General features: G+C 32.5%; 1 protein-coding gene across 17 annotated transcripts in view; it reads left to right on the top strand.

The window, feature by feature from the left end:
* The window catches only part of DLG1 (discs large MAGUK scaffold protein 1), a 285,716-nt gene that overhangs the window by 227,417 nt on the left and 43,605 nt on the right, over positions 1 to 14,694 (top strand). For all 17 annotated transcript variants that reach the window (XM_060010895.1, XM_060010903.1, XM_060010902.1 and 14 more), the window contains 3 exons: positions 2,654 to 2,768; positions 7,752 to 7,928; positions 11,095 to 11,164. In XM_060010895.1, the coding sequence (XP_059866878.1) occupies positions 2,654 to 2,768; positions 7,752 to 7,928; positions 11,095 to 11,164 (362 nt within the window). The remainder of the gene's footprint in view (positions 1 to 2,653; positions 2,769 to 7,751; positions 7,929 to 11,094; positions 11,165 to 14,694) is intronic.

The raw sequence follows: 14,694 nt of genomic DNA, 5'->3' as shown, positions 1-14,694 counted from the left end.
TTACAATTGAGTCATAAGACCAGCCCAAATTCAAGAAGGGGATTAGACTCCACCTCTTGTTCAGGGAATGGCAATTATATATTCCATCTTTGGAATATATAATCTGCCACAAGCTATGTGTATAAAAGTCATGTATATATATATATTCAGCATATGAACATAAAATATAAAACAGAATGAATAGAACTGGAGATCACACAACTTCAATTATATCAAAAGTTAATTCAGCTTAATTGTTACAAGAAAACAATTTTCAGATTTGCTAGTAAAGCAAACTCTAACCCTATATAGTATCTTGTTGTAACAAAGAGTTAGAGTTTAGAAATAAAAGAACCATATAGCTATAAAAAAAGAATGAGGGACGTCTGTATATACTGCTGTGGAGCATTCTTACTATTACTGCAATAAGACTACTTATTATTAAATAAAATAAGCAGGGCTTCCCTGGTGGCGCAGTGGTTGAGAATCTGCCTGCTAATGCAGGGGACACGGGTTCAAGCCCTGGTCTGGGAGGATCCCACATGCCGTGGAGCAGCTAGGCCCGTCTGGAGCCTGTGCTCCGCAACAAGAGAGGCCGCAGTAGTGAGAGGCCCGCGCACCGCAATGAAGAGTGGCCCCTGCTTGCCACAACTAGAGATAGCCCTCACACAGAAACAAAGACCCAACACAGCCAAAAAAATTAATTAATTTTTAAAAAGTTAAGCAATGTGGAGAAATGTGTATGTTACTGTTTATTAAACAAGGAGGAACAATACATATATGTGTATGTACATATACATATTAATTATAAAATATATATATAGTTTAAATATACATATATTAAAATAATATAGAATAAGTATAAACATATTTGTATGTTACATATATGTTTACTTATATTATTAAAAGTGGAAGTATAAACATTTCTTTAAATGTTTATAATGACCAGGACAGAGTAGGTTAGGGAGAGAGGGATATTCTTGTTTGATATCCTTGTTTTATAGATTTGACTTTGGAACTGTTTTACCTACCTATAAAAACAATGAAAAATGTAAAAAGCAACCCCTAACAATTGAAGTTGAAAATTAAAATGAACAAATGAACCTGGATGTATATCCAGCTGGCAGCCTTAACACCTAGGAAGGAACTATTCCCAGTGACTTTAAAACAGTATTCAACTGTATATTCCTAATAAGCCATACTCCAAAGATAAAAAGAACTAGCAAAGGTAATTAACTGTTTTTAGTAATCATGTCATGGTTGTAGTTTTGGTGTTATTTTAAGACTGTTGTGAATATAATATGGGTTAAAACAAGTAAGTCGTGATGGGTCATCTAATTCTGTTACCCCCAGTGTCTTGAGAACCAGGATTCTTCATATTGCAAGGAAGCATATAAAGTAAGAAGAGATTAAGTAAAAACCTAATGGCCCTAATTTTTAATTAGAAGAACCAGTATAAACTCAGGATTCACTTCATATTTTTAATCTTTATCTTCATCCATCGATCTGTCTGTATCTTAGCTGCGTCTACATAGACTAAAGATTTGCCATGAGTTGATAATTGTTGAATTGTCAGGGATTCATTTTTACTAATCAGTCTACTAATGTTTATACTTTAAATTTTCTATTATATTTTTAAAGGGCAATAAAAGAATATTTTATTACATATTATTGTGAGCATTTAAATATTTCTGAGTTTTTTGATGAATTGTTGCTTCAATTCCTTAATCTTGGTATCCAGAAAACAAGCTTGATGACTGTGGTGAAAGGAAGAGTAACTCAGCAATAATCATGCTTACTCTTACTCTGTCTTCTTAAAACTACACACGCTCCAGACAAGTTACTTGCTCTTGCTATAAGACTGGTTTTATAAAAAAAATCTAATGGAATCTGACTTGTCTGTTAGTTGTTTGTTGTAAATAGAGAAAAAGGTATAAGTGTGTATAACCGTGTAATTGCAGTATTTTTGAAAAAGTGCTTAAACTTTTTGTTATTAATAGGTTTGGTAGCTTTTAATGTATGATATAGTTTAAAATAGTCCATCTTCAAAATCATATTTGTTTTTGTATAAAAAGTATCTTAAATAAAATGTTTATTTCTTCAGATTGCTTTTGTGCATCTTATTTTAACATTTTGAAAATTTATAAATTATATAATGAGTTGAAGTAAATTTAATTTCATTTATTAACTTATTAAGGCATATTTTTCACATATTATTGACCCTGCACAAGTTCTATAATTTGAAAATATAGGATTAGCTGATTTCTTCACAGAAAAAGTCAGTAAACAAAGCATCTAGTATAAATTATTTTAGGCTTTTTTAAGTATAAAAATTAGAATAAATCCTACTTTTTAAAATTTACAGTTAAATTCGACAGTAAAATTGATACTGCTATTTGATACATGGAAATTGTCCTTTATTAAATGTGATACGAACTTTAAAATAGCATACTGAAAATACTGTTTTCAACCAGTTCTAATTCCTGGTACACTTAGAGATTGTTAAGTTTTAAAATTTGCATCTTGGGCAAAATCTTGTATAGATTACTCTTTTAAGGTTCTGACCACATTTAATCAATTATAAGACAGCTTACATATTTAATACTTTATCTTCAAGTAACTTATTTTTTTAGAATATAAAATATGAATTTATTTCTCTTTTTTCTTCCATCAGAATACAGTCGTTTTGAAGCCAAAATACATGACTTACGGGAGCAGATGATGAATAGTAGCATTAGTTCAGGTTCAGGTTCTCTTCGAACTAGCCAGAAGCGATCCCTCTATGTCAGGTAAATTTTTTAAATTTCTGATTATTGCAGTCTTTATGCATGCATGCAGATTCTTTCAGGTTTTTCACCATGACTTAGTTTTACTGTAGAAAAGTGTATTGCAAACCAAGGAAATGTTTTTTTATGATTGATTTCCTGATAGTGTGTCTTTCAGGAGTTGGAGTATTATTATAATTTTATTAATGAAAGTTATATAACCTCTTGAATAATAATAGTATGATAAAGAAATATAAAATAAATACAAACCAGAAAATTTTTTAAGTTGATATTTTACTGGGTGACTAGTGTAGCTTGATATGTCATATCATCCAACACTTCTGTTTACCTGTATCTTTTTATAATAAAATATTCTTCATTTGAGTAACATTTAATTTCTATAGTAAGTTCCACCAGTTCTTCTGTTTTCATGGCAGTAATTTATCTCTGCCTACCTGGATAGTGTACACCTCTAACTTGTGAGCATTTCTGGGGTCTCGTGGAGTAAATCTTGTTTCAATATCCTTCTCTTCAGGCACCCTATTTAGAGCTTCCTCTACTCTGCTAAATTTACCATCATCCAAAACCATGTTAAACTCTCTTTTCTCCTTGTTGTCGTCTCTCTTTTGTGTTTGTTTTTGGTGGTGGTGGTGATGTTGTCGTCATTTTAGTGAGTTTCAGGATGGAAAGGAAATACAAGCATTACCTCAGATTTTGCAGGTTTAGTTCCAGACCACTGCAATACAGTGAATATCACAATAAAGCGAGTCACGAATTTTTTGGTTTCCCAGTGTATATAAAAGTTATGTTTACACTATATTGTAGTCAGTTAAATGTGCAATAGAATTATGTCTTTAAAAACAATACATACATCAATTTAAAAATATTTTATTACTAAAAATGCTAACCATCAATGAGCCTTACACAAGTCATAGTGTTTTTTTTGCTGGTGGATGGTCCTGCCTCCATATTGATGACTGCTGACTGATCAAGGTGGTGTTGCTGGAGGTTGGGGTGGCTGTGGCAGTTTCCTAAAAATAAGACACCAGTGAAGTTTGCAAACTGACTGACTCTCCCGTTCGTGAACAGTTTCTCTGGAGCATGCAATGCTATTTGACAGCATTTTACCCACAGTCAACTTCTTTCAAAATTGCACTCAGTTCTCTCAGATCCTGCCGCTGCTTTATCAACTAAGTTGATGTAATATTTCCATCCCTTGTTGACATTTCAGTAATCTTCACAGCATCTTCACCAAGAGTGGGTTCACATCTGTAGTTACTTCCTCCGCTGAGGTCTCAAACCCCTCAAAGTCATCAGTGAGGTTTGGAATCAACTTCTTGCAAACTCCTGTTAATATTGATATTTTGACCTCTTCCGTGAATCACTGATGCTCTTAATGGCATCTAGAATGGTGAATCCTTTATGGGAGGTTTTCAATTTACTTTGTCCAGATCCATCAGAGGAATCACTATCATAACTAGTAAGTCTTGAAAGTCAAAATTACTCCTTGATCCATGGGCTACAGAATGGAAGTTGTCTTAGCAGGCATGAAAACAGCATTAATCTAATTTTACACTTCCATCAAAGCTCTTGGGTGACCAGGTACATTGTCAATGAGCAGTAATATTTTGAAAGAAAAAAAATTTTTTTTGAGCAGTAGGTCTCAACAGTGTGCTTAAAATATTCAGTAAACCATGTTGTAAACAAATGTGCTGTCATCCAGGCTTTGTTGTTTCATTTCTATAGCACAGGCAGAGTAGATTTAGCATAATTCTTAAGAACCATAGGATTTTCAGAATGGTAAATGAGCATTGGCTTAACTTAAACTCACCAGCTGCATTAGCCCCTAACAAGAGAGTCAGCCTGCCCTTTGAAGCTTGGAAGCCCGGCATTGACTTCTCTCTAGCTATGAAAGTTCTAGATGGCATCTTCTTCCAATATAAGGCTGTTTTGTCCACATCAAAAATCTGTTCTTTAGTGTAACCACCTTCATTACTTATTTAGATCTTCTGGATAACTTGTTGCAGCTTCTACATCAGCGCTTGCTGCTTTACCTTGCACTTCTATGTTACGGAGATGGCTTCTTTCCTGAAACCTTATGAACCAACCTCTGCTAGCTTTGAACTTTTCTGCAGCTTCCTCACCTCTCTCAGCCTTCATGGAATTGAAGAGAGTTTGGGCCTTACTCTGGATTACACTTTGGCTTAAAGGAATGTTGTGGCTGGTTTGATCTTCTATCCAGACCACTAAAACTTTATTAGTGTCAGCAGTAAGGCTGTTTCACTTTATTATTCCTGTGTTTACTCAAGTAGCACTTTCATTTTTTTTCTACTTAGCTAACCGTTTGATGGCAAGAAGCCTAGTTTTTGGCCTGTCTTGGCTTTCAACATGCCTTCCTCACTAAGCTTAACAATTTCTAGCTAATTTAAAGTGAGAGACCTGTGACTCTTCCTTTCATGTGAACATTTAGAGGCCATTGTAGGTCTATTAATTGGCCTAATTTCAATATTATTGTGTCTCAGGGAATAGGGAGTCCCAAGGAGATGGGAGGGAGATGGGGAAGGGTCAGTTGGTAGAGCAGTCAGAACACACACATTTATCAATTAAGTTACCATCGTATAAGAGCATGGTTCGTGATGCACCAAAATGATTACAATAGTAACATTAAAGATCACCATAATAAATATAATAATAATGAAAAAGTTTGAAATATTGGGAGAATTACCAAAATGTGACATAGACACATGCAGAGAGCAAATGTCGGGAAAATGACACCAATAGACTTGGGATTACCACAGGGTTATGCCAACCCAACACAGGGTTGCCACAAAACCTTCAACTTGTAAAAAAAAAAAAACACAATATCTGGCAAGTGCAATAAGGTAAAGCACAATAAAATGAGGTATGCCTGTAGATACATGTAGCCAGTCTGCCATAGTTAACCAGAAGTCTTATGGTTCTTTTTAGTAAATGTATTTTTAATTTCAAAAGTAAAAATAAAGTTAAGGCTACAAAAGACTACATACAGTATGATACCTTTTTTATAAAGCTCTGAAATAGGTAAAATCATACATAATTACTTAGTCATCCATATGTGTGTGATAAAACCAAACCAACAAAAAAGGGTAAGGAGCAAGGAAATAATAAACACTATTCAGAATGGTGGTTACCTTCTAACAGTGCTTAACTCTTAATCTGAGGGAAACAGGATCAAGGGGAAAAATACATAGGTGAATGTAAGTTACTGATAAAAGTTTTGTGTATAGTCTTAGGTTGGAGAGTAGATTAACAGGTTTTCATTATATTCTTATGATTAATAGCTCAAGTAAGTATTCCATGAGTTCCTTTTTTTTATTAATCCGAGTACTAAAAGACAAAGTTTAAATGCTAACATAGGGAGTAGAGATTGTGAGTGATTTCTTCGTTGCTCATCGGTAATATAGTTGTGTTGATTTTGTAATTCAAAAGATTAATTTATGATAATAAAAACGTTGAGATGTAGTATTTTCCCTTTTCTGAATATCCTGTGGCATTTGTTCTACCTCTTAAGGTACTTTATTTGCTATTTTATATTCTGTTTATTTGTATCTTCATCATCTTTGTCATCTTTATCTTTGTCATATCTACTTAATTACCTTTTTAAATAAATATTTAGTAAATTACTAACTATATCAAACCTTTGTATTATTTGAAGTTAACTATACTTTTCCAGTAGAAAGACGTTTCCTTAGTATTCAGAATTTACTGAAGTAATGACTTCACATTTATATCATTTATAATCTTTATCTTACAGTTGTAGAATTCTTTCTTCAAATAAAATCCAATGTATTGGATATGTTTTAATATATGTTTAAGTAAGCCTTCCCACTTTTGATTCTCACCTACTTCCTTCACACTGTTAGCCACTGAAAAGACTTTGAAAGAACACATTTGAAAACCATTAACTACTTCATTCATTTAGCCATCAAATAATTTCACCCCTCTTCAGTTTTACTTCAAGAGATAGTCTTAAGAGTTGGGTAGCATAAAAAGGAATATGATTTGTATCCTAATTTCCCATTGCCGAATTAGAACAAAAGAATGAATAAATTGTATTATAAATGTAATTCCTGGGATCCTTCCTGTACTCTTGTTAGAGGTTTTTTGAATATAAGAATTTAATTTGTCACCATTCTAAAGCAATTATACTCCAATAAAGATGTTAAAGAAAAAGAATTTAATTTGCTTAAATATTGTACACTAATTAAGTATCAGTACACTATTTTCTTGTTATCAAATTTTACAATATTCCTAACATTTTGCAATTACTATATTAAATTAATACAGTATTTTTTCCAAAATGGTTGGCAGCTGTTAAAGTCATCATATCGTCATCTGTAGTTAGTTTTCATCATTGTTATTGACTCTGAAAACCCTATTAATTATAGTTTTATGAATAAATGAAAGGAATAGTTAACTGGGAAAATAATCACTCTGTTGATCTAGTATTAAAGTCCACAAATGATGAATCAGATCAGTCAGGGAATTTGTTTACCCAAGTGTGTCTAGTCAAAATAAAGAGAAGTGTCTCTTTTAATATTTACTTTATTAATTTAGAACAACTGACCAGATTTGTCTTCATTTTAGAATTCAATACAGGTTGCCATTGGATTGTACTAAAAGTATATTTTTTTATTTCTCATACAGTATTGAGAGAAATAAGGTAGTATATCTATTAACATAACAAGTTAATTTTGCTATTTCTTTTTTAGTCTCATTGTCTTCTTGTATTGGGTTGGCCGAAAAGTTCTTTCGGGCTTTTCTGTAACATCTCACGGAAAAGCCCGAGCAAACTTTTTGGTCGACCCAATAATATAGCACAAAATTGAGCTTGGCATTATTCTGCCTACCATGGTACATTGTTTAATTATCTACCCAGATTATATATATATTTTTAGGATCCTGTTTATTTAATATTCATAATATCATTATAAGAAATAATTATGGACTTTTTTCTTCTTAATCTAGGGCCCTTTTTGATTATGACAAGACTAAAGACAGTGGCCTTCCTAGTCAGGGATTGAACTTCAAATTTGGAGATATCCTCCATGTTATTAATGCTTCTGATGACGAATGGTGGCAGGCCAGGCAGGTTACACCAGATGGTGAAAGTGATGAAGTTGGGGTGATTCCCAGTAAACGCAGGTAAATATAAGTCTGTTACAGTTTTACCACTTGAAAATTGGACAACATAAATAATTGCTGTTTCTTTAAATTTCTTTTACTGAAGTGGTGATTTTATGCTCAGTTTTATATACTGTGTTTCACAACCATTTAATTTTATTCACCTTATGTTGTAACCAATGACATAGTAAGAGAATATGATGCCCCCAAATAGAAATTTCTCTAAAACTCCTACTAGTTGCTAAAAACAAAATGAGTATATTTTAAGTCACTGTGCCATATATCTATACCAGTGGAGGGAGAGAGAATTAAAAGCCTCTGTAGTTTTCCCATGTAGATGGTGTTAAAACCTAAATTTTCAGGAGTTTTGATTGTGTGAATTGCCTCCTCCTCTAGACTTAAAAAATGAAAGCATTTTAAGTAAATGCAAAATTTTTAGAAATATGTAAGAATGTGTTTCACATCTCTGTTTTCTTGTTTAATTTAAAAGTATTCATGCATTCACTGCTCTTTCCTCTTTGCTTTTAACTATTTATTGTAGTGATTCACTCACTGGTACATACTTAACCATCTAGTGGCAAAAGTGGTTAAGTGCAGATTGTCTTTGAAAAGGGTGATCCCAACTTAGAACCCCCTCTAAGGTCAATGAAATGCTATTCAATGTCTACTTCTATGGGAAAGGTATTAAAACATCAGTTCATAATTTCCTCAGAAGAGCTTATTTATAAGATCTGATTCATCCAAATCATAGCCTAAAACTTAAAAGTTTTAAGATAGCCAGTAAAAATTGTCAGTGAAACATTAATGTTTATTATAGCCAGTTAATTCACTTCAAGTCAAGCTTATGACATAATAAACTTGTTCTTTTCATATTAATAAGTTGGACTTATTTTGTTAAGAGTCTCTAAAATTGATACTTATGCCAAATCATATGCCTGTTTATAAACCTCTCTACCTTATATATATTTGTACACCTGTTTTTAGACGTTGAAGAGTAGAAATGTTAAAATATTGCCAAGGTTTGTAATTGTGGTTTTGGAATTTATGACTGTTGTTGGCTAGATCCATATTTTTAGCAAGATCCAACTATTTGGCTGGATCTTACACTTGGTGGCAACTCCTCTTTTAGCAATGCAGCCCTCAGCTGCATAACTTTTTTCCTGGAATAGAATGTAGTACACTTTAAATCCAGAAATGCTTCCACTGTGCCTTGTTGAGTCAATAGAAACCTCACATCTTAAATATCAAGGTCAGAGTTCCTAAAAATTGTCTTTATCCCTTGGAGTCTTATATCTTGCAAAGGTTTTACATGTGCTTGCAACAAATGAGAAATACAGCTGACTTTGGTAGAAAGAGATATTTTTCATTTTGTGTATAAAAATTCTATAAGGTTGGATTTTGAAGCCAGAAGTGATAAAAGAGATGAGATATACCTTGAGACCTCTACAGATCCCCAAATTCATGACTAATATTATAGAATATAATTTTCCTTCCATAAAATGCAGTATGAAATCACAACCAATTACGCCATTTCATTCTTCAGTGTATTCTAAACTTGTATTTTCTTAAATAGAATGATATCTTTCATTAAATAGAATGATATCTTTCTTAGACCTCTTAGACCTCTTTATGTCTAATAATAGCGCGAGGAATTGTAGTTCCTACAATCCTTAGCTTTCTTTTGGGAACCGTGTTGACAAATAAACACAATTGAAGTCACTCAGCTAGATAATGATTAGAAAACAAAACCATTTTGAGTTGTAAATGTTTACTCACTAAATGTTAGTTTTTCAGTGCCCTCAGTAAGTGCCTAGGCAGAATTATAAATTAATTATTCATATCATGGACCCTCGGGATTGCTCTGGAATTAGAAAAAGCAAGTTTTAAATCCATGACTGCTAGGGTTCTTCTGTACCCATGGTAAAACTGTATAGCTAGATAATAAAAAATGAAGATATGCATTTATTCATAGGCTGTTTTGGTACATTTTTCTGCTATATACTAATGTAATTGCTATGTTGAAATCAAGGGTTTGTAAAGCTTAATTTATATGAAATTTTGCACGATTCATATTGTAACAATCTACATGATTGCAGATTGTACATTTGTTGTAGTTTTGTTTGCTTGCTTATTTCAAAGGTAACATCTTTAACAAGGTTTAAAATTCAAAAGATTTAAAAGCTATACAGGCTGTCTCTTAACCCTGTTCCCCAAGCACCCATTTCACCTTCTTAGGGATAACTAAGGTTACCAGTTCTTCTATATCCTCCCAAAGATACTTTAAAACTCTATTTTGGGGACTTCCCTGGTGGTCCAGTGGCTAAGACTCTGCACTCCCAAAATACGGGGCCTGGGTTCGATCCCTGGTCAGGGAACTAGATCCCACGTGCCTCAACTAAGAGTTTGCATGCCGCAACTAAAGATCCTGCATGCTACAACTAAAAATCCCACATGCCGCAACTGAAGATTCTTCATGCCGCAACTAAAAGATTCTGCTTGCAACAACTAAAGATCCCACGTGCTGCAACTAAAAGATGTCGCAACAAAGATCCCGCATGCCGCAACTAAGACCCAGCACAGCCAAATAAATATTTTCTTAAAAAACCCTCTATTTCGTACACTATAATTGGTTACTTTATGTATTTACACAAATATATCATTGGAATTAAGCTTAATTTTTTTATTTCCCTCCTTTTTATTTTCAAAAATTTCAGAGCTATAGAAAAATAAGAGAAATGCAAGAATAGTACTTAGAACACCCACATATCATCCTTCACCTACTTTCATCAGTTAATATTTTACCCCATCTGCTTTCTCTCTAACACTGAGTTTTTAGCATATGTGTTCCATGCTAAGATAACATTTAAACAACAAAACAAATGGAAACCTGGAAAATTGCTAAACTCAGAAGTGGTGCTTCATAATTTCAGTGTAATTATGGAATAGAGTGCATATATAAGTACACATACTTGTACTGTATTTTGATATTTCACAAGTGGTTTTGTTTCATAATAAAATGAGCCCTGTATTTCATTTCTCAGAAATTCTTATAAATTGTGGGATTCAAATGACTTCTGAAGGCTTTAGAATATAAAAATGCTCCATATTAAAGTCTCAGTTCTGATGATTCCTAGTTAGAACTTTAAATATGTTTATTATAACTAAAAAATAATCTGTACTTTGCCAGGGTTGAGAAGAAAGAACGAGCCAGATTAAAAACAGTGAAATTCAATTCTAAAGCAAGAGGAGATAAAGGGGTGAGTATGTGAAATCTATTATTTCTAGAAATTAATAATTGAAGGTAATAGGCCTTTTCATAATTCTTGTTTGAGGCACATGATTAAAATGAGAAGGATTTTGCCATAAGAATTAACTATCAACTGCTCTTGCCGTGGTGGCCTACAATAGTAGATATGCTAAAGTAAACAATTTATTAAATTAAAGCATCCATTTCACAGACTTTTCCAAATTATCAAAACTGTCGTTTGATATATTCTTAACAACACACTTTTGGTCGTTATTTTTATAAATGAAATGATTTCAGCCTTCACTCAGATGAACAATTAACTATAAACTTGTGTCACCAGTATTAGTCATGAAGCTAATAAATAATACATCTGAGAAAATAGGCCTTCCCAAAACTATTAATTAGTTCATAATGTAAGTTTACGGGTTTTTGCAAGTGAATTTATGGAAATTTTCTTATTTTTTCCCTGTTTATTGCTAATATTACTCATTAATAAAATCCATCTTTTAAATGTTTAAATCAGTATGAATTTTTATCTTAAGGGAATAAAGGGACAGTCAAGAGGAGGACTTTGTAGGTGGGCAAGAAATATATCAAAATTCTTTTATATATATTTTAGACGTATTTTTGTTTTCATTTACTTTGTCCTTCTTGAATCTAGTGGATGTCAATGGATGATATCACAGGCTTCACCCTATAGTATGTGTGTAATTAGTGCAATGGAATATTCTAGCAATAGGCCTGAAGAAAATGCTGAAACACATGTTGTGTTGAAATACTATTTATAGCAATGTTTTGTGTTTTGGGGATTTTTTATCTAAAAAATAAATAGATAAAAATTTTTTATCTAAAGCAACATCTTTTGATCAAATTTCAAATGAATATGGAAAGTTAACTCAGCAAAAAAATTAACCCTACTCTTTGCACATGTTTGATATCACTAAGCACTCAGACTTAAAAGTTTTAAAATTTTAAAGGAATATGATCCTTGATCAAAGAAATTAAAATCTGAGTAAATTATATATAATGCATTCAGTTATTTTACAAATGATAAATTCTTTTAAAATTTACTTGTACCTTTCAGAAAATACAAAATTATATAGTATAATCTGAAGCAATATTTAAAATAGAAAATCTTTGGAGGAAAAAATCCCAAGTAAATGCTCAGTATTTGAAATATATACAATGGTTTTTGTGCTTGTTTTATATATGTCTTTTAAAGTATTTTAGTAAAATACACTGTCAGTGTATTGTAAAAGAGGTTGCATGTTGTAACTTTTCTTTCAAACTGTAAGAAGTTAACTGAATTAACGACATTTTTAAATCTTAGTCTTGTTTGTTGACTATAACCAACTTTATACACAGTCACTGTGTTCTAACACAGCACCAAAAGTATGCATGATACTGAGTGGGGTAAAAATACGCTTGCCATTGATACAGAACTGCATTTCTCTCTGTAATACCATTTCCCGTTCTAAGCTCTTCTTTTCCTTTCCTTATATGGTGGGTTATGGACTTTGTTTCCAATACAGACTTTTTAAAAACATTTCAGTTTCTCATTAACATTTTTAACATTCATTTAGCTATTTTGAAATACTACATATGGAAATTAGATATTTGATATGTTTCATGAATTTGTAATATTTTATCAGTCCTCATATTTATTACACTTTCTCTTGCAATATAGCATTAATAACAATAAGTAATTAAACAGATTGTTTTGTATTGAAAATATAAAGAAACTAGAGTTAGTATGTTTTTTCAGTTTTGTGTTTTCCCTACACATTTTTGTCCTGTTTGCTTGTGCTATTTTTCACTTTTAATAAATTCTTCACCTGCAGGATGTTAGATGTAATACAGTTAATACATTTCTTAACTAACAAGCATTTCTTTCTGTCCTATATTATGATATCTTTACGATATCTCATTTTGGCTAACTGCAAAAGATATCAAAAATCAAAACATTTTAAACTTCATGTTTCTTTTGGTTGTTTGCTGTGAAACTGACTCTGACCACTATATATGCAGTAGCAGAGGTAAATAACCTTTTATTAAAAATGTATCAGTTTTATCAGTTAGCATAAAAATTATTACTAAATTCAAAATCAGTGATTGTCATGAACAAAAAGACTTAGTCCTTCCATAAATTAGATTACCATAAATTTTTCTCTATTGAAACTTGTTTTCTTCTCTTTCTCTTTTCTAAAATTTGGATTCAAGCAAAGACTTTTATTCAAGTAATGCTACTTGACAGTTTATAAAACAATTATAAGCTTAGATTTCTCCACAGTATTTTTTTTCTCAACTTAATTTTTAACTTCTGCTTAGGGTTATCTGAGCCTTCAGATTTTAAGATTGATATCAAGACAGTCAGCTTGTCTAATGACTATGAACTTATTAATTTTGAATTATTGATCTGAAAAAGATAAAAATGAAAGTTTTTGTAAAGAGTCTTACCAAAATAAATCTTTTCAAGTAATCGAATTTGAGCTAAAAGTCACTTTAATCCATTTCATCACCTTAATCACCTGGCATCACATGACTAAAAGTACCGGCACGCCAGAAAAAAGTACTGCCTGGTGTTGATATACTTCACAACATTGATAGCATCTTATGACATGGATAAACGCAAGAAAAATTAAAACAGAATTTCTATCCTTTATATTGTTCCCACTTCAAAAAATGATAAAAATTATAATTCCTATTGTCACTGGTAGGCAAGGCCATTTCCTTCAAGACATGGGTGCCTGTGACATTACAGAAGAAGCTGCTCTTCTTTAGCATCATCTTTCTGTGTGCTACCTGCTTTTAAAAGTGTGAATGCACAAATGGGACATTCAGGAAGAGAAAAAACTTGTCTCAGACATCTGTGCAACAAGGGACGTCAAATCAGCTGTCATAGCAATTATGTATAAACTACTAGATTTTTAATTGCCTCTTTGACATTATGAGCACCAAACTTTTTTTTTTTTTTGCGGTATGCGGGCCTCTCGCTGTTGTGGCCTCTCCCGTTGCGGAGCACAGGCTCCGGACACGCAGGCTCAGCAGCCATGGCTCACAGGCCTAGCCGCTTCACGGCATGTGGGATCTTCCCAGATCTGGGCACGAACCCGTGTCCCCTGCATCAGCAGGCAGACTCTCAACCACTGCGCCACGAGGGAAGCCCGCACCAAACATTTTATTCCCTATTCAGGACATGGTGCTAATGAATTGAATTTGGTTCTATTTTATTTATATATACTTTAAAAATAGATAATATGGTAGAGCTTAAAGGCTAATAAATCAGTTATGATATCATTTAAATTGGCCAGGAGAGTTGACTCTTCTTCCTTGGTTAGATAGCATTGATAATTCTTTTGCTGGACTCTGTGCTTGATGGACACGTCTTAGTTTTCTTCCCATTTTCTGATAAGCATTTAGTTATCCTAATTCTCTTCTTTTAAAAAAAAAAAGATGGTTTTTAAATATTTAGCAACTTGCTCAGTTGTTTTGGTTCTCTTTTTTAGTAGTGGCTTTTTGTTAGTTTGTTGGAGCCACAAA

The sequence above is a fragment of the Delphinus delphis genome, chromosome 4, assembly GCF_949987515.2.
Source record: "Delphinus delphis chromosome 4, mDelDel1.2, whole genome shotgun sequence".
Taxonomy (NCBI): Eukaryota; Metazoa; Chordata; class Mammalia; order Artiodactyla; family Delphinidae; genus Delphinus; species Delphinus delphis.
The sequence above is the reverse complement of the archived record's forward strand: the minus strand, read 5'-3'. Positions and strand labels throughout refer to the sequence as shown.